Raw genomic sequence first — 26386 nt, 5'->3', positions numbered from 1 at the left:
AGGCTATATACAAGGAGTACCAGTACCGAGTCAATGTGCAGGGGTACCAGGTAGTAATGAGGCTATATACAGTTGAAATCGGAAGTTTACATACACCTTAGCCAAATACATTTAAACTAAGTTTTTCACAATTCCTGACATTTAATCCTAGTAAAAATTCCCTGTCTTAGTTCAGTTAGGATCACTACTTTATTTTAAGAATGTGAAATGTCAGAATAATAGTAGAGAGAATGATTTCTTTCAGCTTTTATTTTTTTCATCACATTCCCAGTGGGTCAGAAGTTTACATACACTCAATTAGTATTTGGTAGCATTGCCTTTAAATTGTTTAACTTGGGTCAAACGTTTCGGGTAGCCTTCCACAGGCTTCCCACAATAAGTTGGGTGAATTTTGGCCCATTTCTCCTGACAGAGCTGGTGAAACTGAGTCAGATTTGTAGGCCTCCTTGCTCGCACATGCTTTTTCAGTTCTGCCCACAAATTTTCTATAGGGTTGAGGTCAGGGTTTTGTGAAGGCCACTCCAATACCTTGACTTTGTTGTCCTTAAGCCATTTGCCACAACTTTGGAAGTATGCTTGGGGTTATTGTCCATTTGGAAGACCCATTTGCGACCAAGCTTTAACTTCCTGACTGATGTCTTGAGATTTTGCTTCAATATATCCACATGATTTTCCATCCTCATGATGCCATCTATTTTGTGAAGTGCACCAGTCCCTCCTGCAGCAAAGCACCCCCACAACATGATGCTGCCACCCCGTGTTTCACGGTTGGGATGGTAATCTTCGGCTTGCAAGCCTCCCCCTTTTTCCTCCAAACATAACATTGGTCATTATGGCCAAACAGTTCTATTTTTGTTTCATCAGACCAGAGGACATTTCTCCAAAAAGTACAATCTTTGTCCCCATGTGCAGTTTCAAACCGTAGTCTGGCTTTTTTTTGGCGGTTTTGGAGCAGTGGCTTCTTCCTTGCTGAGCGGCCTTTCAGGTTATGTCGATATAGGACTCGTTTTACTGTGGATATAGATACTTTTGTACCTGTTTCCTCCAGCATCTCCAAAAGGTCCTTTGCTGTTGTTCTGGGATTGATTTGCACTTTTCTCAACAAAGTACGTACATCTCTAGGAGATAGAACGCGTCTCCTTCCTGAGCGGTATGACGACTGCGTTGTCCCATGGGGTTTATACTTGCGTACTATTGTTTGTACAGATGAACGTGGTACCTTCAGGCATTTGGAAATTGCTCCCAAGGATGAACCAGACTTGTGGAGGTTTTTTTCTGAGGTCTTGGCTGATTTCTTTTGATTTTCCCATGATGTCAAGCAAAGAGGCACTGAGTTTGAAGGTAGGCCTTGAAATACATCCACATGTACACCTCCAATTGACTCAAATTTTGTCTATTAGCCTATCAGAAGCTTCTAAAGCCATGACATTGTTTTCTGGAATTTTCCAAGCTGTTTAAAGTCACAGTCAACTTAGTGTATGTAAACTTCTGACCCACTGGAATTCTGATACAGTGAATTATAAGTGAAATAATCTGTCTGTAAACAATTGTTGGAAAAATTACTTGTGTCATGCACAAAGTAAATGTCCTAACTGACTTGCCAAAACTATAGTTTGTTAACAAGAAATTTGTGGAGTGGTTGTAAACCGAGTTTTAATGACTCCAACCTAAGTGTATGTAAACTTCCGACTTCAACTGTACAAGGAGAACCAGTGCTGAGTCAATGTGCAAGGGTACCAGGTAATAATGAGGCTATATTCAAGGAGTACCGGTACTGAGTCAATGTGCAAGGGTACCAGGTAGTAATGAGGCTATATACAATTAGTACCAGTACCAATGTGCAGGAGTACGAGGTAATTGAGGTAATATGTATATGTAGGAAGGGGTAATATTGACTAGGCAGGATAGATAATAAACAGAGTAGCAGAGCCGCTTGCCGTGCAGTAGCAGAGTGAACAGTCTATGGCTTGGATGGGTGGGGTCTTTGACAATTTCCCGGGCCTTCCTCTGACACCACCTGGTATAGAGGTCCTGGATGGCAGGGAGCATGATGTACTGGGCAGTCCTCACCACCCTCTGTATTGCCTTGCTGTCGGATGCCAAGCAGTTGCCATACCAAGTGATGATGCAGCCAGTCAAGATGCTCTTAATGGAGCAGCTGTCCAACTTTTGGAGGATCTGAGGGCCCATTCTAAATCTTTCCAGCCATATTTTCAGGTTTTTATGAAAAGATGGTGCTGCAGTGGATAGAGGCCGTTTTACTGTCTCCTGACTAATTCTGCTACTTTGTGTGGGTTTTTACGCTGATCTTTACTTTTTTTGTACATAACGTCTCCGCCATCATTTCCTACAACCAAAAACAGCTTCTGGAACAACTTCAGAACAGCAACATCATGTGTAACTACGTTGAGGATTTTAATTGGCTGATGCGGATTTTGAGATGGAGAATTAACATTTTTGTAATGTTCACAAGTATGAACCCAGTATGTTCACATCTAGATGTGAAAAAACAACAGACAGAAAACAATTCCTATTCAATTCCTATTCTAACAGTATGTATTCAAAGTCCCTGTGCCCAAGGAAGCGAAGGTAACCTGCCTAAATTATTACCGCTCCGTAGCACTCATGTCGGTAGCAATGAAGTGCTTTGAAAGGCTGGTCATGGCTCACATCAACAGCATCCTCCTGGATACCCTAGATCCACTCCAATTCGCATACCGCCCCAACTGATCCACAGATGACGCAATCTCAATCGCACTCCACACTGCCCTTTCCCACCTGGACAAAAGGAACACCAATGTGAGAATGCTGTTCATTGACTACAGCTCAGCGTTCAACACCATAGTGCCCATGAAGCTCATCACTAAGCTAAGGACCCTAGGGCTAAACAACTCCCTCTGCAACTGTATCCTGGACTTCTTAACGGGCTGCCCCCAGGTGGTAAGGGATGGTAACAACACGTCTGCCACGCTGATCCTCAACACTGGGGCCACTCAGGGGTGTGTACTTAGTCATCCTGACTGGTTGCATCACTGCCTGGTATGGCAACTGCTCGGCATCTGACCGTAAGGCGGTAGGTAGCCTAGTGGTTAGAGCGTTGGGCCAGTAAACGAAAGGTTGCGAGATTGAATCCCCGAGCTGACAAGGTAAAAACCGGTCGTTCTGCCCCTGAACAAGGCAGTTAACCCACTGTTCTCCGGTAGGCTGTCATTGTAAATAAGAATTTGTTCTTAACTGACTTGCCTAGTTTAATAAAAAATAAAATACAGAGGGTAGTGCGTATGGCCCAGTACATCACTGGGGCAGAGCTTCCTGCCACCATACGGCAAGTGGTACCGGAGCGCCAAGTCAAGGACCAAAAGGCTCCTTAACAGCTTCTACCACCAAGCCATAGACTGCTGAGCAATTAATCAAATGGCCACTGGACTATTTACATTGACACTCTCCCCCTCCATTTGTTTTGTTCACTGCTGCTACTCGCTGTTTATTATCTATGCATAGTCACTTCACCCCTACCTACATGTACAAATTACCTCGACTAACCTATACCCCAGCACATTGACCCCCTGTTCATAGCCTCGTTACTGTTATTGTATTGTGTTACTTTAAAAAAAAATTACTTTGATTTGGTAAATATTTTCTAAAAACTTTTTGTACTGCACTGTTGGTTAAGGGCTTGTAAATAAGCATTTCATGGTAATGTCTACACTTGTTGTATTGGGCACATGTGACAAATAAAGTTTGATTTTGATGTATTCAGCATATATTCAGTATATATTGAGTATATACAGTATGTACATATTCATATCCAGGACATAGAGGAATATATTGGCTGCAACAAAAGAGAAAACATATTTGCTTATTTGGAATTATTTGCTATGTCATTCAGACATTGTTTGCCAGAATAAATAATGTGGTGAATATTTCTTCTGAACTGTGTTACCTACTCCAGTCAACAGATGGCAATGTGAGTCTTTTAGGTGGCGCTTCTTACGTGACGTTTAATCCTGTGGACGGCACCGGATGTTTTTTCAACAACAACACGGCTACTGATTCAACCACCTCGGTAGCTTGCTAGCCAACATGAATTCGAATCATTGAAGCTCTGAATACCGTTGTTGTGTAACTACGCGAATTCCAGTGTTTTAAACACAGCTCTGTTAACGTATGTACTAGTTGATTTAAACTTAATTCGCTTCGGAGCCTAGCACCAGGGTAGTCGATAATGCTAGCTAGCAAACATCCCCGACCATGAACTCACAAAGTTATTCCCCCCCTGCTATTGAAGAGGTCTGCTGGATGGAGAAAGAAGCTCTTAGGCTGAACGTTGTCGTAAAAGAGGAAGATGATGATATTACAGTGAAAGGAGAGGAAGAAGCATTCAGAATGAAAAAATATAAAATGGAGGCTATCACGTTGAAAGAAGAACAGGATGTTAAAGTGAAAGAAGAGAAAATACCGTTTGTTGTGAAAAAGGAAGAGGGGATAGAGGCTGTCACAGTGAAAGAAGAGGTAGAACCTTTCAGAATGAAAAAGGAAGAGGAGGCTGTCACATTGAAAGAAGAGGAGCAACCGTTTGAAGTGAAAGAGGAGGAGACAGAATATCCGATTAAAACCAGTGAGTACTGTCTTAAAAACAGGGGCACAAACTATACAGTTGTTGAACCGATGTGTGGTTTTATATAGGCATTCTGGTGACTTCCATTTTAGTGTCGTTTGTATTCAGAGTTCGCTCGTCAATTGCTCTCCGACGGAAGATCCTAGGATGGTGAGGAATATGTCTGAAATCATATGACGGTAGAGAGCAAGCTACACCCTCTGTTTTTACCGATAGTCAAACTCTTCCCCTTACAGAGCCAAAAACGAGGCAATCTGCTCTTTTCTGGCCCTCCCAGAGCTCTACATTGAAAGAGCACATCAGAAAGATACAGGAAGAGTCTAGCGTGGCACCCATGAGTCCCAGACAGTTTGGTGGTGGTGACGACGCTATTCACTGCAACGGAGAACGGGACATGAAGGACAGCGATTGGTTTCCAAGCAACAGACTGGAGTCGGCTCCAGAGAAGCACAAGCAAGCGCAGAGGGAGGGTGGTGTGAGTATAGAATATAGGCTGATCGTATAAATTCATGAAAACTAACTATGTGCTTTTTGGTTGATATTTTTTTTAGCCTCTGTAACTTTGTCACTCGTCATTATTCACCATTCATTCAGGATTATCCGTAATCATGGTGGCATCCACATTAATGTAGAAGTGTTTAGAAACATATTCTATTCTTATTTGCAATAAAAGTGACTTCAAAATGATACAATACACTATTTACCATTAATTTATATTTGGCACAAAAGTATCTGGAACACTACCAAAACAAAACACAAAATGCATCCAACAAGTTTGTAGAGTCATACGCTTGATGTAATCATTGTGTGTTAGGAATATGGGACAAAATATGACACTTTTTACTACTTTAATACACATAAAAGTGAACTTGTCCCAATATTTTTGTTCCCCTAAAATCAGGGGGACATTGTACAAAAAGTTGTGTAATTTCTAAACGTTTCACCCAATATGGATGAAAATACCCTCAAATTAGACATGACAGTCTGCACTTTAACCTCATAGTCGTTGTATCATTTCAAATCCGAAGTGCTGGACTACAAAGACAAAACAACAACAACATGTGTCACTGTCCCAATACTGTTGGAGCTCACTGTATGTAAATGTACTTGGTAAATAGAGGTTCCTCCTCTTGGACTTTCTCCTCCAATGCATTTATAGCAGGAGGTCCAGAGAATGAGAGGATTCAAGGATTCTTCTCCGATGCATTTATAGCAGGAGGTCCAGAGAATGAGAAGATTCAAGGGAAAGACTGCAGAGACTTTTGAGAATTTTAAATTCCTTGTCAGGTAGGAGAGTTTTTCCCACCTTAAATTGATTGTCTTTATTTCTGTGGTTTTCAGGACCCAGCTCTCCCACACCCCTCCCTTCTCCCCGAGTCCCCAGGTCGTGCCTCTCCCGGTAATGCCTTAATGTGGGGTCTGAAGAGGGTGTCTGTGCGGCTGGTGAACTGCAGGAAAACTCCAGGGCTGAGTGGAACTGTGAGAGAAGGAGAAGAGGGAGATTCAGATTCAATGTCATCAAGTAAGAACAACAGTGTGTGTGTGGATTAGACCAGGGGTTTCCAAACGTTTTCACTCGGGGGGGGGCCCCCTTCCAGTATTGGGGAACATCCTGCACCCCCTCCCTGCGCGCACACGCCATGTCTTTCTATGGGCACAAGCACTGTTCTTGACACAAACTGTTCACACCCCTCTTGTTTGGTGGAGAGAATTTTGCAGGTTTCAAACTACGCATATTGTCATGGGGTGCAAAGAAAACGGAGCAGTTTTAAAGCACACTTTCTTGCAATTCTATACATTTCGCCAAAATCTGTGAACCGTACATGATACAGACATCATCTTGGTGTCATTATACTGTCAGACCTATGATCTGTAAACTATACATGATACAGACATCATCTTGGTGTCATTATACTGTCAGACCTATGATCTGTAAACCAGACATGATACAGACATCATCTTGGTGTCATTATACTGTCAGACCTATGATCTGTAAACCAGACATGATACAGACATCATCTTGGTGTCATTATACTGTCAGACCTATGATCTGTAAACCAGACATGATACAGGCAACATCTTGGTGTCATTATACTGTCAGACCTATGATCTGTAAACCAGACATGATACAGACATCATCTTGGTGTCATTATACTGTCAGACCTATGATCTGTAAACCAGACATGATACAGACATCATCTTGGTGTCATTATACGGTCAGACCTATGATCTGTAAACCAGACATGATACAGACATCATCTTGGTGTCATTATTCTCCTTATAGTGAGCCCTAAAATATGGACTATGTCTAGATTCAGAAATGCAATGAATTTTTCACATTCATTTATTCAACATATTAGTAGGCTCAGAAGTACCCTTTTTGATTTTGTAAAATGTTTGACATATTGTTTTAAATAATATACTTTACCTAGTACACACTACATTACATTTCTAGCCTCCTACTCTGTAATTGTGGGCTTTTTTGAGACCTGGCCTCTTACTCTGTAATTTTCACCGCATTTAATCCATAGAATGGTCATTTGGAGGAAGGATTGTTGACATAAATTTGACATTTGTATCTTAAAGCATAGTTGAGAAATAATTACTTGAAGTTACAATATTTGTCCTTACCTAGGCCTCCTTTAAGACTCCATAATGTTTCATCTGTAGGTGATACAAAGAAAAAAAGTTGTAATATGAAGCTTTACTAGAATATGAGTAGTGTTATTTATGAATATTGAAATATAGAAACACACTTAGCACATTTTTTTTTTAAAATATATTGTTGAACATAATATACTCTATGGGCATATCAATGTTACAGAGTGGGATCTCTGCTACTTTTACATTTATGATTCAATTTGTAAGCTTTACCAACAGAATGAATGTGAAAATGGATTCAAAAAGTTCACCTTCTGCTGGTGATTTGCAAGATGTTTAATGATACAAGTAAATGGAGGGCTATGATTAGTTACTTTGCCTACTGGGCCATACCACCAATGCGTTGCCTTTTGAGAAGTATAATTTGTATAAAAATAAATATATGATTTTACAAAAATGTCCATTCTGTCATGTTCAGCTTCATAAAAAACACGTTTTCCCATTTATATTTTTGTCCAGTATAGGAATTGTTAAAGGATACTGTGAGATTCTGGCATTTTTATCTACTTTCCCAGAGTCAGATGAACTCGTGGATACCATTTTTATGTCTCAGCGGATGATGTGAAGGAAGTTAGAGGTAGTTTCAGTAGCCAATTCTAACCAGGATATTACTTCCAGTCATTGCACTAACGCTAGTTGCCAGAATCTCACAATATCCCTTTAAAGCCACAATGTAAGATGTTTACCATCAAAGAGTGGACCACCAACAAAACATTATCAATGGATCAAATGCAGCCTATGACATTGATTTAAATACTGTAGTCCTCTATCTATTATTATAGAGCTCTGTTCAGCCTAAAAACATGACATTCCATGACGGCAAGATTCGAGTTGGAACTCTACATAATTTTGTTTTTTTAAATCATATTTTTTTACTGGCCCCAGGTTATTGAGGGATCTGATTTAGATTAAACTTCATAGCAAGACAGTTGTATCATATGGAGGTTTAATTGGGGTCTCTATTTAAATAAACACTCTGGGTTTGTCTTTGGCAGGAGAAAGACCAGACTCAGAGGAACCAGAGCCAGGGACATCAGAAAGACGACACCACTGCTCCCAGTGTGGAAAGAGTTTTACCCGGTTATTACACGTGAAAAGACACGAGAGGACACACACAGGAGAAAAGCCCTTCCACTGCTCCCATTGTGGACAGAGTTTTACCAGGTTATATAGCCTGAAAAGACATGAAAGGACACACACAGGAGAAAAGCCTTTCCACTGCTCCCAGTGTGGAACGAGTTTTACCCGTTTATGGCACTTGAAAATGCATGAGAGAAGGCACACAGGAGAGAAGCCTCACGACTGCTACGATTGTGGAAAGAGTTTTACCCAATCATGGCACCTGAAAATGCATAAGAGAATGCACACAGGAGAAAAGCCCTTCCTCTGCTCCCATTGTGGAAAGAGTTTTGCCCAGTTAGGGAGCCAGAAAGAACATGAAAGAATACACTCTGGAGAAAAGCCCTTCCAGTGCTCCCATTGTGGAAAGAATTTTACCTGGATAGGGAACCTGAAAACTCATGAGAGGACGCACACAGGAGAGAAGCCTTTCCACTGCTCCTTGTGTGGAAAGAGTTTTACTCAGTTAGGGGGCCTGATCAAACATAAGAGAATACACAAAGGAGAGAAGCCTTTCCACTGCTCCCTGTGTGGAAAGAGTTTTACTCAGTTATGGACTTTAAAAACACATCAGTGGACACACACAGAAGAAAAGCCTCACACCTGTTCCCAGTGTGGAAAGGGTTTTGTTACGTTAAGGGGCCTGAAAAAGCATGAGAGAATACATACAGGGGAGGAGAAGCCTTATCAATGCTCTCATTGTGGGAAAGGTTTCGGACGATCAGGGTATCTAAAAGTGCATGAAAGAACACACACTGAAGAGAAACCATATCAATGCTCCCAGTGTGAAAATACATTCTTCTCACAAGGGGACCTGAAAAAACATGAGAGAACACACTCTGTAGAGAGGCCTTTCCAATGTTCCCAGTGTGGAAAGAGATTTATTCAGTCATCGCATCTGAAAGAGCACACAAGAATACACACAGGAGAAAATCCATTCCAATGCTCTCATTGTGGAAAGGGTTTTACCAGGTTAAGGAGACTGAAAACACATGAGATGACACACACAGGAAAATAGCTTTTCCACTGCTCCCAGTGTGGAAAGAGTTTCACCCCGTCAAGATACCTGAAAAAGCATGCGCTAACACACTCTGCAGAGAAGCCTTGAAAGAGAGAAGCTTTTCCACTGCTCCCAGTGTGGAAAGATATTTACCTAGTTAGGGAACCTGAAAGACCATGGACCACACACTGGGGAGTTGCCTTACATCTGCTCCCAGTGTGGAAAGAGAGATTTCACATAAACACAGGCAGTGTTTAGGTAGTTGGCTAGGTAATTAAACTAGCTAGCTAGTTAAGCTGGCTAGGTAGTTAAGCTAGCTAGTTAAGCTGGCTAGGTAGTTAAGTTAGCTAGCAGAGAGAACAGTCTATGACTAGGGTGCCTGGAGTCTTTGACAATTTTTGGGCCTTCCTCTGACACTGCCTGGTATAGAGGTCCTGGATGGCAGGAAGCTTGGCCCCAGTGATATACTGGGCCATACACACTAATCTATGTAGTGCCTTGCGGTCGGAGGCCGAGCAGTTGCCATACCAGGCGGTGAACTTAGCCCCCCCTCGCTCTCCCTCTCTCCACAGTTTTATGACGGTCTTAAATACTCTGCTTCTGGGTCTGTAGAATTGGAATTGGAATATGTGACTGTGGGACACAGAGAGAGACTTGGCCAAACTTTAACATCAAAAGGTTGAATGATGAAACCGTATTTCTGTAAATCCGGACAGTTCGAATGGTCGGTGGGAAATCAAGGAATGACTATGTCGAGTTTGTTTCATTTGGTGACCTCATGAAAGACAGGAGACCCACATTACTGTATGTTTGTTTGTATACACTTCTCAACTATGGGGTTTGCATCTGAATGTTGTATAAAATAAATGATTAAGCATAAGAATACTTTTGAAAGTATTTTAGTGTTTTAGTCTTCTAAATGAGAATTGTTTTTCATAGTAACTTATGATCAGGCAGTGGCCACGCCCCCCACTCCAGTATAAAACCCACTTCGGACGAAATTTACATTCGACCAAAACATCCCGGGTTGCTGCCGGTGTGTGAAGTGGTTCTAGCTGTGACCTGACCAATTAACCATTGAGACCAGAGAGCATGGAACGGTAGTGACATGGTTGGCAATTTAAATACAGACCAGAGGACGTAGGGACGCAGTCCGTACGTTACAAATGGTTAAGAAGAAAATCTCTACAAAACTGAACACTACGTATTCAGTCTGCAGCTGTTTGAGTACTTTAGTCTGGTAAACACGACTGATCGAACGACGAATGGTACTCTGAAAGATCCATTCTGGAGAACATTTCACTATCGAACAACCATTGGTACGATTGACGTATCCATTATAATATGCTACAACTACAAAAGACTTTGATCTTTGGTGAACAAACCAGAGACATTCTGTCGACTGACTATCCAGCAGACGGACCGGCGATCACAGAGAGTGACAAAGCTATACACTCGTAAATATGTAAATTGCAATTTATTTTCGAATGAGCGGCTGTTCATGTGCAAAAGGGTTAGCATTTCCATGAGCGTGGTTATCAACTGTATGTACATGGGTCCACTTTGTTTTTCCCACTCTTTATCTGTCCTCACCCCTTTCCTTTGTCTACCAAGCCGTCATATCGGTTTAGTCCCCTAGGGACTTTTCAGTGTATCATGTGAGTAACCAATGTATAACCTATCCTGTGTGTGTTTATGTAATTCTATGTGATTATTTAGTTAGTTAGTAAATAAATAATTATGCCAATTTGAATATCGCTGATTCATAATTTATGCTAGGGTTCGTGCAGATATCCAAGGGTTTGCGCAATTTTGAATATGACTGAGGTAATAATACATAAATAAGTGACTAATCGATAAGATATGAAAATATCTGAAAAGAGTTCAATTCGGGAAATTGTAACTCTTTAAACAACATTTTCCCGTGGTGCCCCGACTTCCTAGTTAATTTCTATTCCGTGATTAGTTTAATCACGGAATAATTACACATTAATGAACAGCCAACGTTACGAGACTGGGTTGTTTGGTGAAAATAATTCTCAAAATACTAAGCGTCTGACTCAAACAAACACGAGTGTCTCATTTGACTAATGGTAAGCGCATGTCGCCAAGCAATCCGCACACTCAGTAAATGACATGAACGATGGGGTACCTGGTGGCAGGTAAAGATGTAAGGGTTCTGTGCCTTTCTCTGCTGGGAGAGGACTGCAGGTGGGTTATAATGCATGTAGGTCTATGAGCCATACATTGACACGTTGAGTCCAAAACAGGTGGTTTAAAAAATAACGAGGTAGTTTCCAATCCTTTGGAATGCCTCTTTAAATGTCAAATGATCTAGCTTCTTCCACCATGTTTCCCACATGTTCAGACTACAGGTTGAGAAAATAGATGAAGTGCAGTGTTTTATTATAATTATAGGGTTTACTTGGTAGATGACTTTTAATCTGAATAGTGATTATTTGACACCATGGAGCATGATATTTTTTTTACATTTGAATTATTTATTTACATAGTCCTGCACGTAACAGGAACGGTGCCTTTCATCTCATATCTTTGGTGACTGATTTACTGCCACAACACTGAACTGCAGAAACCCAAAAGAAGGCCGTCAATGTAAATAAGAATTTGTTCTTAACTGACTTGACTAGTTAAATAAAAGTCAAAATAAAAAAATTATAAAGGATATACAAATTATGTAAATTGCTGCAGGAGGGCTGGGGGAGTCGATCAATCAAGTTCAAGTTAAGATTTTTTGTCATATCCACTTGTAAATCCACTGTTAACACATGATTTACCAGCCGGTTTAGAAAAGGGTTTAAGGGTCAGAAGGTTAAAAGGTCAAAGGGGCATTCAACTGAAGTTCTACACTTGAATACTGTATGATGTACTGTATTGTTACAGCTACAAAGAGTGGGAACCAACAACAAGACGTTGTTGGATCAAATGCATCCTTATTATACAGTGCCTTCAGACAGTTTTCAAACCCCTTGACTTGTTCCACATTTTGTTTTGCTACAGCCTGAATTCAATTGATTTTTGTTTCACTCATCTACACACAACACATCATAATGACAAAGTGAACACATATTTTTAGAAACATTTTTATTTCCGTTTATTTTTATTAAAAAAGAACTCCATATTCATTGCCGATGACAAGCATGCCCATAATATGATGCAGCCACCACCATGCTTGACAATATAAAGAATGGTACTCGGGGATGTGTTTTGTTAATTTCCCCAAGCATAACACTTTGTATTCAGGACATAAAGTACATTTCTTTGCCACATTTTTTGCAGTTTTACTTTAGTGCCTTTTTGCAAACTTTTTGATTAATATTTGTATTCTGTACAAGCTTCCTTCTTTTCACTCTGTCAGGTTAGTATTGTGGAGTAACTTCAATGTTGTTGATCCATCCTCAGTTTTCTCCTATCACAGCCATTAAACTCTGTAACTGTCTTAAAGTCACCATTGGCTTCATGGTGAAATCCCTGAGCAGTTTCCTGCTTCTCTGGCAGCTGAATTAGGAAGGACGTCTGTATCTTTGTAGTGACTGGGTGTATGGATACACCACCCAAAGTATATAACCTAAAACACAAAGCCAACAAGCAACTTGACAGAGCTTGAAGAATTTTATGGAATAATAATGTGCAAATATTGTACAATCCTGATGTGCAAAGCTCTTAGAGACGTATCCAGGAAGACTCACAGCTGTAATCACTGCCAAAGGTGATTCTAACATACATTGAATCAGTGGTGTGAATACTTATGTAAATTAGATATTTCTATATTGCATTTTCAATACATTTGCAAACATATCACATCACTTTGTCATTATGGGGTATTGTGTTTAGATCAATGAGAATTTGTATTTATTTAATCCATGTTGAATTCAGGCTTTAACACAACAAAATGTGGAATAAGTCAAGGGGTATAAATATTTTCTGAAGGCACTGTAACTCTGAGCCGAAGGCTGGGTGTAACTCTGAGCCGAAGGCTGGGTGTAACTCTGAGCCGGATGCTGGGTGTAACTCTGAGCCGGATGCTGGGTGTAACTCTGAGCCGAAGGCTGGGTGTTATACTAGATTAAACATACAGTTTATAACCCTGTGTTACGTCCCCAACTGCACATTTTCCATCATCCATCACTTTTTTGCTGCAATAAAGAAAGTTATACAAAAGACAATTCCAGCCCTGCTTAATTGAGACTAAAATGGTATCTTTTGAAGATATCTCCTGCCGTTTCTGTTCCACGGGTCGCAATGATTTTCTTTTTGCGACATTGCTTTTCGAATTATCCTGGGTATATGAAAACCTGCCTAGTGTTTAATTAATTGCAAGAATATTATTTTTGTTAAATTGCATTACACACATGAATCAGCAGATGGAAATCGAGTCTTTCAGCTGGTGCCTCTTGCGTGACGTATAATCTAATGGACGGTGCGGGACGCTTTTTCAACAACAGCTACAACACTGCTACTGATTCAGCCATCTTCACAGCTAGCTAGCCAACATAAAACCGAAACATCGGAGCTCATTGACCATTTTTGGTGTATATTAACCTCCGTGTTTTAAACACACTATCTGCTTATTTACTATACTTCATAAAATGTCATATTTACGTTGTCGGTCAGATTACTTATTAACTTAGCCTAGTAACGTTACTGGGCTATTCGCTAATGCTAACTAGCTAGCTAACATATTCGACCATGAGCTTGTCCCTTGCTAAAGAAGAGCAGGTCTGCTGGACAGAGAAAGAAGCTCTCGTGAAAGAGGAGGAGGGAGAGGAGGCTGTCACAGTTAAAAAAGATGAAGCTGTTACATTGAAAGAAGAAGCTTTCAGAGTGAAAGAGGAGGATGTTACTGTGAAGGAAGACGACGAGGAAGAGGATGACGTTTTCGGAGTGAAAGGGGAGGAAGAGGCGATGACTGTCACAGTGAAAGAAGAGGAGGGGGAGATTACTGTCACGTTGGAGGAGGAAGAAGAGCAGACTGGAGATCTGATTAACACCAGTGAGTACTATCTTAAAAACATTGGCACAAGCGCTGCAGTTGTTGATCCAAATGAGTGGTTTTGAAGGGGACATCTGCAGTTGAAACAATATCAAAGTGGGGTCCCCGCCCCTGTTTCTATAAGAATCTGAGGGATGGGTCTGATGAAATGTAACCACTCTCAAATTCATAGACAGAACTATGGATGCAAAGACTGACCATCTAAAATGCTAATTTTAACCTTGTTTTGATTGTATATAGTGGGTTCTGATGGGGTATGACAGTTGAACTAAGCTCATGAGGTATTAATAACTTATATTTTCAAGAATCAATGAGTTCATATAATTAATGTAGAAGTCCAAAAAAGCGGACGTAGCAACTGCAGATTGCCCCTTTAAATGGGCATTCTACTGAAGTTCTACACTTTCAATAATTTGTTCTGTAGTAGGAATTGTTAAAGGTATGGAATCGCAAGACTCAGATTTCTTACTTTAAATGTATGCCAAACAAAAAAAAATAGATTGATTTCAAAGCTGAACAAACCTTTCCACTCTATGCACAATCACTACTTTTAACATTTGACAAACAAAAAAACTTTTACTGGCGGAATGGTGCAGATATTTTAATGAGCTCTGCCCCCAAACAAGACCACATTGGGTTGGTCCGTACCAAATCTGAAGTTTGGACATCAAAGGACAGCACAGTTCAGTACAGAAAAGTAGAGTAGAGAACAGATCAGTAGAGTATAGAACAGTACATAACTGTAGAGTGCAGTACATACTGTAGAATGCAGTACAGAACATAACAGTAGAGTAGAGAACATAACAGTAGAGTTCAGTACAGAACATAACAGTAGAGTGCAGTACATAACAGTACATTTACATTTACGTCATTTAGCAGACGCTCTTATCCAGAGCGACTTACAAATTGGTGCATTCATCTTATGATATCCACTGGAACAACCACTTTACAATAGTACATCTATATCTTTTTTAGGGGGGTGGGGGGTGGGTTAGAAGGATTACTTTATCCTATCCCAGGTATTCCTTAAAGAGGTGGGGTTTCAGGTGTCTCTGGAAGGTGGTGATTGACTCTGCTGTCCTGGCGTCGTGAGGGAGCTTGTTCCACCATTGGGGTGCCAGAGCTGCGAACAGTTTTGACTGGGCTGAGCAGGAACTGTGCTCCCGCAGAGTTAGGGGGGCCAGCAGGCCAGAGGTGGATGAACGCAGTGCCCTTGTTTGGGTGTAGGGCCTGATCAGAGCCTGAAGGTACGGAGGTGCCGTTCCCCTCACAGCTCCGTAGGCAAGCACCATGGTCTTGTAGCAGATGCGAGCTTCGACTGGAAGCCAGTGGAGTGTGCAGAGGAGCGTGGTGACGTGAGAGAACTTGGGAAGGTTGAACACCAGACGGGCTGCGGCGTTCTGGATGAGTTGTAGGGGTTTAATGGCACAGGCAGGGAGCCCCACCAACAGCGAGTTGCAGTAATCCAGACGGGAGATGACAAGTGCCTGGATTAGGACCTGCGCCGCTTCCTGTGTAAGGCAGGGGCGTATTCTGCGAATGTTGTAGAGCATGAACCTACATGATCGGGTCACCGCCTTGATGTTAGCGGAGAACGACAGGGTGTTGTCCAGGGTCACGCCAAGGCTCTTAGCACTCTGGGAGGAGGACACAATGGAGTTGTCAACCGTGATGGCAAGATCATTGAACGGGCAGTCCTTCCCCGGGAGGAAGAGCAGCTCCGTCTTGCCGAGGTTCAGCTTGAGGTGGTGATCCGTCATCCACACTGATATGTCTGCCAGACATGCAGAGATGCGATTTGCCACCTGGTTATCAGAAGGGGAAAGGAGAAGATTAATTGTGTGTCGTCTGCGTAGCAATGATAGGAGAGACCATGTGAGGATATGACAGAGCCAAGTGACTTGGTGTATAGCGAGAATAGGAGAGGGCCTAGAACTGAGCCCTGGGGGACACCAGTGGTGAGAGCACATGGTGCGGAGACGGATTCTCGCCACGCCACCTGGTAGGAGCGACCTGTCAGGTAGGACGCAATCCAAGAGTGAGCCGCGCCGGAGATGCCCAACTCGGAGAGGGTGGAGAGGAGGATCTGATGGTTCACAGTATCAAAGGCAGCAGATAGGTCTAGAAGGATGAGAGCAGAGGAGAGAGAGTTAGCTTTAGCAGTGCGGAGAGCTTCCGTGACACAGAGAAGAGCAGTCTCAGTTGAATGACCAGTCTTGAAACCTGACTGATTTGGATCAAGAAGGTCATTCTGAGAGCGATAGCAAGAGAGCTGGCCAAGAACGGCACGCTCAAGAGTTTTGGAGAGAAAAGAAAGAAGGGATACTGCTCTGTAGTTGTTGACATCGGAGGGATCGAGTGTAGGTTTTTTAAGAAGGGGTGCAACTCTCGCTCTCTTGAAGACGGAAGGGACGTAGCCAGCGGTCAAGGATGAGTTGATGAGCGAGGTGAGGTAAGGAAGAAGGTCTCCAGAAATGGTCTGGAGAAGAGAGGAGGGGATAGGGTCAAGCGGGCAGGTTGTTGGGCGGCCGGCCGTCACAAGTCGCAAGATTTCATTTGGAGAGAGAGGGGAGAAAGAGGTCAAAGCATAGGGTAGGGCAATGTGAGCAGGACCAGCGGTGTCGTTTGACTTAACAAACGAGGATCGGATGTCATCAACCTTCTTTTCAAAATGGTTGACGAAGTCATCCGCAGAGAGGGAGGAGTGGGGGAGAGGGAGGAGGATTCAGGAGGGAGGAGAAGGTGGCAAAGAGCTTCCTAGGGTTAGAGGCAGATGCTTGGAATTTAGAGTGGTAGAAAGTGGCTTTAGCAGCAGAAACAGAGGAAGAAAATGTAGAGAGGAGGGAGTGAAAAGATGCCAGGTCCGCAGGGAGGCTAGTTTTCCTCCATTTCCACTCGGCTGTCCGGAGCCCTGTTCTGTGAGCTCGCAATGAGTCGTCAAGCCACGGAGCAGGAGGGGAGGACCGAGCCGGCCGGGAGGATAGGGGACATAGAGAGTCAAAGGATGCAGAAAGGGAGGAGAGGAGGGTTGAGGAGGGTTGAGGAGGCAGAATCAGGAGGTTGGTTGGAGAAGGATTGAGCATAGGGAAGAGATGATAGGATGGAAGAGGAGAGAGTAGCAGGAGAGAGAGAGCGAAGGTTGCGATGGCGCAATACCATCTGAGTAGGGGCAGAGTGAGTAGTGTTGGAGGAGAGCGAGAGGGAAAAGGATACAAGGTAGTGGTCGGAGACTTGGAGGGGAGTTGCAGTGAGATTAGTAGAAGAACAGCATCTAGTAAAGATGAGTTCAAGCGTATTGCCTGCCTTGTGAGTAGAGGGGGACGGTGAGAGGGGGAGGTCAAAAGAGGAGAGGAGTGGAAAGAAGGAGGCAGAGAGAAATGAGTCAGAGGTAGACGTAGGGAGGTTAAAGTCACCCAGAACTGTGAGGGGTGAGCCATCCTCAGGAAAGGAACTTATCAAGGCGTCAAGCTCATTGATGAACTCTCCAAGGGAACTTGGAGGGTGATAAATGATAAGGATGTTAAGCTTGAATGGGCTAGTGACTGTGACAGCATGGAATTCAAAGGAGGAGATAGACAGATGGGTCAGGGGAAAAAGAGAGAATGTCCACTTGGGAGAGATGAGGATTCCAGTGCCACCACCCCGCTGACCAGATGCTCTCGGGGTATGCAAGAACACGTGGTCAGACGAGGAGAGAGCAGTAGGAGTAGCAGTGTTTTCTGTGGTAATCCATGTTTCCGTCAGCGCCAAGAAGTCGAGGGACTGGAGGGTAGCATAGGCTGAGATAAACTCTGCCTTGTTGGCCACAGACCGTCAGTTCCAGAGGCTGCCGGAGACCTGGAACTCCACGTGGGTCGTGCGCGCTGGGACCACCAGGTTAGAGTGGCAGCGGCCACGTGGTGTGAAGCGTTTGTATGGTCTGTGCAGAGAGGAGAGAACAGGGATAGACAGACACATAGTTGACAGGCTACAGGAGAGGCTACGCTAATGTAAAGGAGATTGGCATGAAAATTAACTAAACAATTGGGGAAGCGAGAGAGCAGGGCCTCCCTCACTAACCATTCACTGAAACACTCAAATATAGCTTTTCCAACTTCCACTTTAGAAATTATAATTGATAGAACTGTACTGTGCAGTACATAACAGTAGAGTGCAGTACATAACAGTAGAGTGCAGTACATAACAGTAGAGTACAGAACATAACAGTAGAGTGCAGTACAGAACATAACATAACAGTAGAGTTCAGTACAGAGTTCAGTACATAACAGTAGAGTTCAGTACATAACAGTAGAGTTCAGTACATAACAGTAGAGTTCAGTACATAACAGTAGAGTTCAGTACATAACAGTAGAGTTCAGTACAGAACAGTAGAGTTCAGTACAGAACAGTAGAGTTCAGTACAGAACAGTAGAGTTCAGTACAGAACAGTAGAGTTCAGTACAGAACAGTAGAGTTCAGTACAGAACATAACGTAACAGTGGAGTACAGTACAGAACATAACAGTACAGTACAGAACATAACAGTGCAGTGCAGTACATAACATAACAGTAGAGTTCAGTACATAACAGTAGAGTTCAGTACATAACATAACAGTAGAGTTCAGTACATAACATAACAGTAGAGTTCAGTACAGAACATAACAGTAGAGTTCGGTACAGAACATAACAGTAGAGTTCAGTACAGAACATAACGTAACAGTGGAGTGCAGTACAGAACATAACAGTAGAGTGGAGTACAGTACAGAACATAACAGTGCAGTGCAGTACATAACATAACAGTAGAGTTCAGTACAGAACATAACATAACAGTAGAGTTCAGTACAGAACATAACGTAACAGTGGAGTGCAGTACAGAACATAACAGTAGAGTGGAGTACAGTACAGAACATAACAGTGCAGTACAGAACATAACAGTGGAGTGCAGTACAGAACAGTAGAGTGCAGTACAGAACAGTAGAGTGCAGTACAGAACAGTAGAGTGCAGTACAGAACAGTAGAGTTCAGAACAGTAGAGTTCAGTAGAGTTCAGTGGAGTTCAGAACAGTAGAGTTCAGTAGAGTTCAGTGGAGTTCAGTACAGAACGGAACAGTGGAGTTCAGTACAGTGGAGTTAAGAACATAACAGTGGAGTTCAGAACATTACATAACAGTAGAGTACAGTACAGAACATAACAGTGGAGTGCAGTACAGAACATAACAGTAGAGTTCAGTACAAAACATTACATAACAGTAGAGTGTAGTACAGAACATTACGTAACAGTAGAGTGCAGTACAGTATAGAACGGAACAGTAGAGTGCAGTACAGAACATTACATAACAGTGGAGATCAGTACGGAACATAACAGTAGAGTGCAGTACAGAACATAACAGTAGAGTTCAGTACATAACAGTAGAGTTCAGAACAGTAGAGTTCAGTACAGAACAGTAGAGTTCAGTACAGAACAGTAGAGTTCAGTACATAACAGTAGAGTTCAGTACATAACAGTAGAGTTCAGTACATAACAGTAGAGTTCAGTACATAACATAACAGTAGAGTTCAGTACATAACATAACAGTAGAGTTCAGTACAGAACATAACAGTAGAGTTCAGTACAGAACATAACAGTAGAGTTCAGTACAGAACATAACGTAACAGTGGAGTGCAGTACAGAACATAACAGTAGAGTGGAGTACAGTACAGAACATAACAGTAGAGTGGAGTACAGTACAGAACAGTAGAGTTCAGTACAGAACATAACATAACAGTAGAGTTCAGTACAGAACATAACGTAACAGTGGAGTGCAGTACAGAACATAACAGTAGAGTGGAGTACAGAACATAACAGTGCAGTACAGAACATAACAGTGGAGTGCAGTACAGAACAGTAGAGTGCAGTACAGAACAGTAGAGTGCAGTACAGAACAGTAGAGTGCAGTACAGAACAGTAGAGTGCAGTACAGAACAGTAGAGTGCAGTACAGAACAGTAGAGTGCAGTACAGAACAGTAGAGTTCAGAACAGTAGAGTTCAGTAGAGTTCAGTGGAGTTCAGTACAGAACAGTAGAGTTCAGTGGAGTTCAGTACAGAACGGAACAGTGGAGTTCAGTACAGTGGAGTTCAGAACATAACAGTGGAGTTCAGAACATTACATAACAGTAGAGTACAGTACAGAACATAACAGTGGAGTGCAGTACAGAACATAACAGTAGAGTTCAGTACAAAACATTACATAACAGTAGAGTGTAGTACAGAACATTACGTAACAGTAGAGTGCAGTACAGTATAGAACGGAACAGTAGAGTGCAGTACAGAACATTACATAACAGTGGAGATCAGTACGGAACATAACAGTAGAGTGCAGTACAGAACATAACAGTAGAGTTCAGTACAAAACATTACATAACAGTAGAGTTCAGTACAAAACATTACATAACAGTAGAGTGCAGTACAGAACATTACATAACAGTAGAGTGCAGTACAGAACATTACATAACAGTAGAGTGCAGTACAGTATAGAACGGAACAGTAGAGTGCAGTACAGAACATTACATACCAGTAGAGTGCAGTACAGTATAGAACGGAACAGTAGAGTGCAGTACAGAACATTACATAACAGTGGAGTGCAGTACAGAACATAACATAACAGTAGAGTGCAGTACAGAACATAACAGTAGAGTGCAGTACAGAACATAACAGTAGAGTGCAGTGCAGTACAGACAGCATAACAGCAGAGTGCAGTGCAGTACAGAACATAACAGCAGAGTGCAGTACAGAACATAACAGCAGAGTGCAGTACAGAACATAACAGCAGAGTGCAGTACAGAACATAACAGCAGAGTGCAGTACAGAACATAACAGCAGAGTGCAGTACAGAACATAACAGCAGAGTGCAGTACAGAACATAACATAACAGCAGAGTTCAGTACAGGTTGGACACTCTAACCAGAAGGCCACTGAATTGGTTAGGTCAGAGGTTAGGAGTACACATTTTTACAGTCTACTGCAGTCCACTAAATAATTACATTTGACATACACAAGAGTTTGAACCTAACACTTTCAATCTCTAAGGATGTAAAGACTTGTTTTCAATGAGAATGACAGATCTAAAAGGTGCATTTCTATGTGAATTTGGTTGGGTTCGCCCAAAAAGTGACATATTGCAGCTTTAAATAATGCATCTCAGTCAGTCTAATCCTCTCCTCCCCCCCACTTGCCTTTTCCTACTAGCGCTTACTTTGCTGAGAACGTCTTTATTGAGGAAAACATTTACTTACTGTCACTGACATGTGGTTGTCTCACCGAGAGATCTTAAGATGAACTGTGAGTCGCTCTGGATAAGAGCGACTGCCAAAGGATGTAAATGTACATTTCCAGAGTAGGCTCTCTGCTACTTTTGAAGTTATGATCAATTGTATTAAGCACCACTAACACAGTGAATGGGAAAATGGATTCAAAGGAAACTCCCTCTGCTGGTGGTTTACTGAATGTGCAATCATAAAGGAGGGCTGTGATTGGTTAACTTCATTACGGTAGGGGGTACTATTTTCACCTCCGGATGAAAAGCGTGCCCAAAGTAAACTGCCTGTTACTCAGGCCCAGAAGCTAGGATATGCATATAGATTTGGATAGAAAATACTCTAAAGTTTCTAAAACTGTTAAAATAATGTCTGTGAGTATAACATAACTGATATGGCAGGCGAAAACCTGAGAAAAATCCATCCAGGAAGTGGGATTTTTTTATGTTTGTAATTTTCAATAGACTGCGTATACAGATTCCATTGACTTAGGACTCAAATTGCACTTCCTATGGCTTCCACTAGATGTCAACAGTCTTTAGAAATTGTTTCAGGCTTGTATTCTGAAAAATGAGGAAGTAAGACCACTCTGAATGAGTGGACCATTCATTGTCCCAGAGGTTTTTCATGCGCACAACCGAAAGTGCGCCTTTCTTGTTTTCCTTTTATATTGACAAAGCTTTTGTCCGGTTGAAATATTATTGATTATTATGACTAAAAACGTCCTGAGGATTGATTATAAACATTGTTTGACATGTTTCTACGAACTTTACTGATACTTTTCAGATTTTTCGTCTTCCTGTTGTGACTGCCTTTGAGCCTGTGGATTACTGAACAAAACGCGCGAACAAAACGGAGGTTTTTGGATTTAAAAGGGAACTTTATTGAACAAAACGAACATTTATTGAGTAAATGGGAGTCTTGTGAGTGCAACCATATGAAGATCATCAAAGGTAAGTGATTAAATATATCGCTATTTCTGACTTGTGTAACTCCTCTACTTGGCTGGTAACTGTTTGTTATGATTTGTCTGCTGGGCGCTGTTCTCAGATAATCGCATGGTATGCTTTCGCCGTAAAGCCTTTTTGAAATCTGACACTGTGGTTGGATTAACAAGAAGTTCATCTTTAAACCGATGTATAACGCTACCGTCCCACACCCCCTAGAGAGGTTAATAGCCTATAATGTCAATTTCTACATGTAAAATGGTCATTACTTCAAAGGTAACAGAGAGCCCACTCTGGAAATTCTCTGTTAAACTGAAAAATACTCTGTCTTTGGCAGGAGAGAGACCAGACTCTTACTCTGAAAGTGGGACGTGTCCCTCCGAGGAACCAGACCCAGTGATGTCCAAATCAGCAAGACCCCATCACTGCTCTCAGTGCGGAAAGAGATTTATCCAGTTAGGACACCTGAAAAAACATAAGAGAATGCACACAGGAGAGAAGCCTTATCACTGCTTTCAATGTGAAAAGAGATTTTCCTCATCAGGTTCCCTGAAATCACATGAGAGAATACACTCAGGAGAGAAGCCGTTCCAATGCTCCCAGTGTGGAAAGAGATTCATCAGGTCATCGCATCTTAAATTGCATAAGAGTGTACACACAGGAGAAAAACCATTCCAATGCTCCCAGTGTGGAAATAGTTTTACCTCATCAGATTCCCTGAAAAGACATATAGGTTTACACTCTGGAGAAAAGCCTTACCACTGCTCAGACTGTGGGAAGAGATTTAGCCGGTTAAACGGCCTGAAACGACATGAGAGAATACACACTGGAGAGAAGCCCTACCAATGCTCCCAGTGTCAAAATAGTTTTTCCCAGTCTGCATACCTGAAATACCATGAAAGAACACACACAGGAGAGAAGCCTTACCATTGCTCACAGTGCGGAAAGAATTTCACCATGTCATGTAACTTGAAAACACATGAGAGAATACACTCAGGAGAGAAGCCCTATCAATGCTCCCAGTGTGGAAAGAGTTTTAACCAGCTAGGGAGCCTGAAAATACATGAGCGAGCACACACAGGGGAGAAGCCTTACCACTGCTCCCAGTGTGGAAAGAGTTTTAAGAAATTAGGCAAACTGAAACAGCATGAGAAAGTACACCCAAGTGTGAAGCCTTTTGGAATTTCTCCCACTGTAGAATAAAATTAACATGAGCTAACAAACTCTGTAGAATAACCTTTCCACTGATCCTACTGTGGAATGAGATTTACTTTGTTAAGGGAACTGACAGAGCGTGAAAGAATCCACACCAGAGAGAAACAATATCAATATTCCCAGTGTGGAAAGATATTTACCCAGTTAGGGAACCTGAATGACCATGAGGTAACAAACACAGGGGAGAAGAGAACAGGGGAGAAGCCTTACTACTGCTCCCAGTGTGGAAAGAGATCTAGTACATCACACATACTTAGAATTCATGAGAGAACACATACACAGTGCTCCCATTCTCATATTTGTTACAGAAAATGTGTGCTTTTTGTTATGCCATATGAAATCTAATTGGATAAAGCCTACTAAAAAAAGAATTGGTATGTTTTAAAACAAATCTCAAGACATTAATTAATGTCTTGAGTATAGAGCACATCAGATTCCATTTGTATGCTTTCTTTGATTAAATTGTTATTTTCAAACTCTTGGCTCTTTCTCTCTCTGTGTGTGTGTGTGTCATTCCTCTACAGATAATCCGGTTATGTTTGCATGTGATGCATGTGCTACATGGTTGACATCTGCATCGTCGGTCCCCCACTTGGAATATTGTTATTACGGTGTGGCTTGAAAGGAATAGTATGGTCTCATCTAGATAAAAAACTTTGGATGTGAAAAAGAGCAAGTTTACAACAATAGAGTACCCCAAAAAATTAACACTACCTGTTCATAACAGTATTTATTAATAATGTGTATTCCTATTCAGCGTCTACATCGGGGTAGAGGACATTATTATCTGTAAGATGTAAGGGAAAACATGTCTGGTTATTTTGATATGATTTTTTTTTTATGACAGTAGATAGGTTTTCATTAACTTGTCCAGTAATTTTGGTCGATATTTAGAAAGTTTGGTGTATTTCCATTGAACTGTCTTGTGGCGATAACAGCTGGAGGCGAAAGAAACGCACACCTGTTTTGGCGAGGTGCTGGCTAGCAGAGTAGAACACCTGTTTAGGAGAGGTGCTGGCTAGGGGAGTAGAACAGTTGTTTAGGAGAGGTGCTGGCTAGGGGAGTAGAACAGTTGTTTAGGAGAGGTGCTGGTTAGGGGAGTAGAACACCTGTTTAGGAGAGGTGCTGGCTAGGGGAGTAGAACAGTTGTTTAGGAGAGGTGCTGGCTAGGGGAGTAGAACACCTGTTTAGGAGAGGTGCTGGCTAGGGGAGTAGAACAGTTGTTTAGGAGAGGTGCTGGCTAGGGGAGTAGAACAGTTGTTTAGGAGAGGTGCTGGCTAGGGGAGTAGAACAGTTGTTTAGGCGAGGTGCTGGCTAGGGGAGTAGAACACCTGTTTAGGAGAGGTGCTGGCTAGCAGAGTAGAACACCGGTTTAGGATAGGTGCTGGCTAGGGGAGTAGAACACCTGTTTAGGTGGGGTTATGCACCATCTGCTTTTCTAATGTATTACTTTGATTCAATCAGATCAAGTCTTAACTGGTGATAGCAGACACCCACATAGCGGATGTGGTGGTGGAACTGCGTTGGAGCCTCAAATCAGTGAGCAGCTCCTCTTGCGACCGTTGTCACAAAAGCCACAACCGCCCCACTTGCTTTAGAAGTTAAGAATCAGAAAGTGTAGGTTAAATAGAAATAACAACATGGTCTCGGAGCGTTTTGTATTATTCTGTACGTAAATCTAAGACACTCCATTTAGCATGATACCTTGTGTTACGTTTCGTATTATTCTTTACGTAAATCTAAGACACTCCATTTAGTATGATATGTTACGTATGGTGTGGATTAATTTGTGGATGTCCAGCATCCATTTTATGCAATATGTTATGAATTTGAAAAACGTATGATATGTGACGAATTCCAATTTGTTGTAGCTAACATTAGCTAGCTCTAGGAGTTGGGGGTTAGGTTAGAGGAAGAGTTAGCTAACATGCTAAGTAGTTGCAAAATTGCTAATTAGCTACAATGTTAAAGTTGTACGTGATGAGATTCAAACGCGCAACCTTTGGATTGCTAGACGTTATGCATCCTTTTGTTTTTGCCTTATGTGACCATACGAAACATAACATATACTAATTTGAGTGTCCTAGGTTTTAAGTTTACTATTTTGCATCTAATCTATGAGACCAGTCTGAGAAATAATTAAGCTCAAATTGAAAAATAAAGTAATAATTAGGATTTGTATCATCCTAATCGAGGTGTAGATTACATCTCATATTTCAGTGTTCGAACTTGTAAATAAGGCTGCATGGGATTTCTGTTAATGCGATTCCGTGCAGCCAATGCCAATGTCCACCGTGAAAACAACCGGTATGCAGATGTCAGCTAAAGCGGATTTGATTCAATAGAGACCTTTATTTTCAAATGTGTTTATTAAAGCTCCTAGAAATTTGCTCATGAAACCAGAAGTTAATCACAACAGGGGAGTGGCACAGATGAAGAGTGCTTTAGGGGAGATGGGCCATCTGCAGTTTCTACATCCATATAAGTGACCCACCACCTGGATTTGGTCTTATGTAGCAAAATTTGAATTATTATTATTTATT

At 41.8% G+C, this 26386-nt stretch overlaps 2 protein-coding genes across 2 annotated transcripts; both read left to right on the top strand.

The window, feature by feature from the left end:
- The first annotated feature begins 4047 nt into the window (after window positions 1–4047).
- Window positions 4048–11145, top strand: LOC106564038 (uncharacterized). The gene is made up of 4 exons (XM_014130013.3): window positions 4048–4618; window positions 4855–5093; window positions 5960–6140; window positions 8275–11145. Exons 1-4 carry the CDS (start codon window positions 4252–4254, stop codon window positions 9414–9416), a joined length of 1929 nt encoding a protein of 642 aa, XP_013985488.1. The 5' UTR covers window positions 4048–4251; the 3' UTR covers window positions 9417–11145.
- Window positions 11146–13794: 2649 nt separating this feature from the next.
- LOC106564045 (uncharacterized) lies at window positions 13795–24319 on the top strand. The gene is made up of 2 exons (XM_014130024.3): window positions 13795–14409; window positions 22966–24319. The coding sequence occupies exons 1-2, from the start codon at window positions 14106–14108 to the stop codon at window positions 23829–23831; spliced, it is 1170 nt and encodes a 389-aa protein (XP_013985499.1). The 5' UTR covers window positions 13795–14105; the 3' UTR covers window positions 23832–24319.
- Window positions 24320–26386: the final 2067 nt, after the last annotated feature.

This window comes from Salmo salar, chromosome 02, assembly GCF_965601325.2.
Source record: "Salmo salar chromosome 02, fSalSal1, whole genome shotgun sequence".
In the NCBI taxonomy this organism is placed as follows: Eukaryota; Metazoa; Chordata; class Actinopteri; order Salmoniformes; family Salmonidae; genus Salmo; species Salmo salar.
Note: the sequence above shows the minus strand (reverse complement) of the source record. Positions and strands in the feature narration are given on the sequence as shown.

Bases quoted from the DNA above. Each gene is read 5' to 3' on its own strand.
- LOC106564045 (XM_014130024.3), top strand. From the start codon at position 14,106: ATGAGCTTGTCCCTTGCTAAAGAAGAGCAGGTCTGCTGGACAGAGAAA. The intron at 14,410-22,965 runs GTGAGTACTATC...TGTCTTTGGCAG, and splicing joins TGGAGATCTGATTAACACCA to GAGAGAGACCAGACTCTTAC.
- LOC106564038 (XM_014130013.3), top strand. From the start codon at position 4,252: ATGAACTCACAAAGTTATTCCCCCCCTGCTATTGAAGAGGTCTGCTGG. The intron at 4,619-4,854 runs GTGAGTACTGTC...TTCCCCTTACAG, and splicing joins AGAATATCCGATTAAAACCA to AGCCAAAAACGAGGCAATCT. The intron at 6,141-8,274 runs GTAAGAACAACA...TGTCTTTGGCAG, and splicing joins TTCAGATTCAATGTCATCAA to GAGAAAGACCAGACTCAGAG.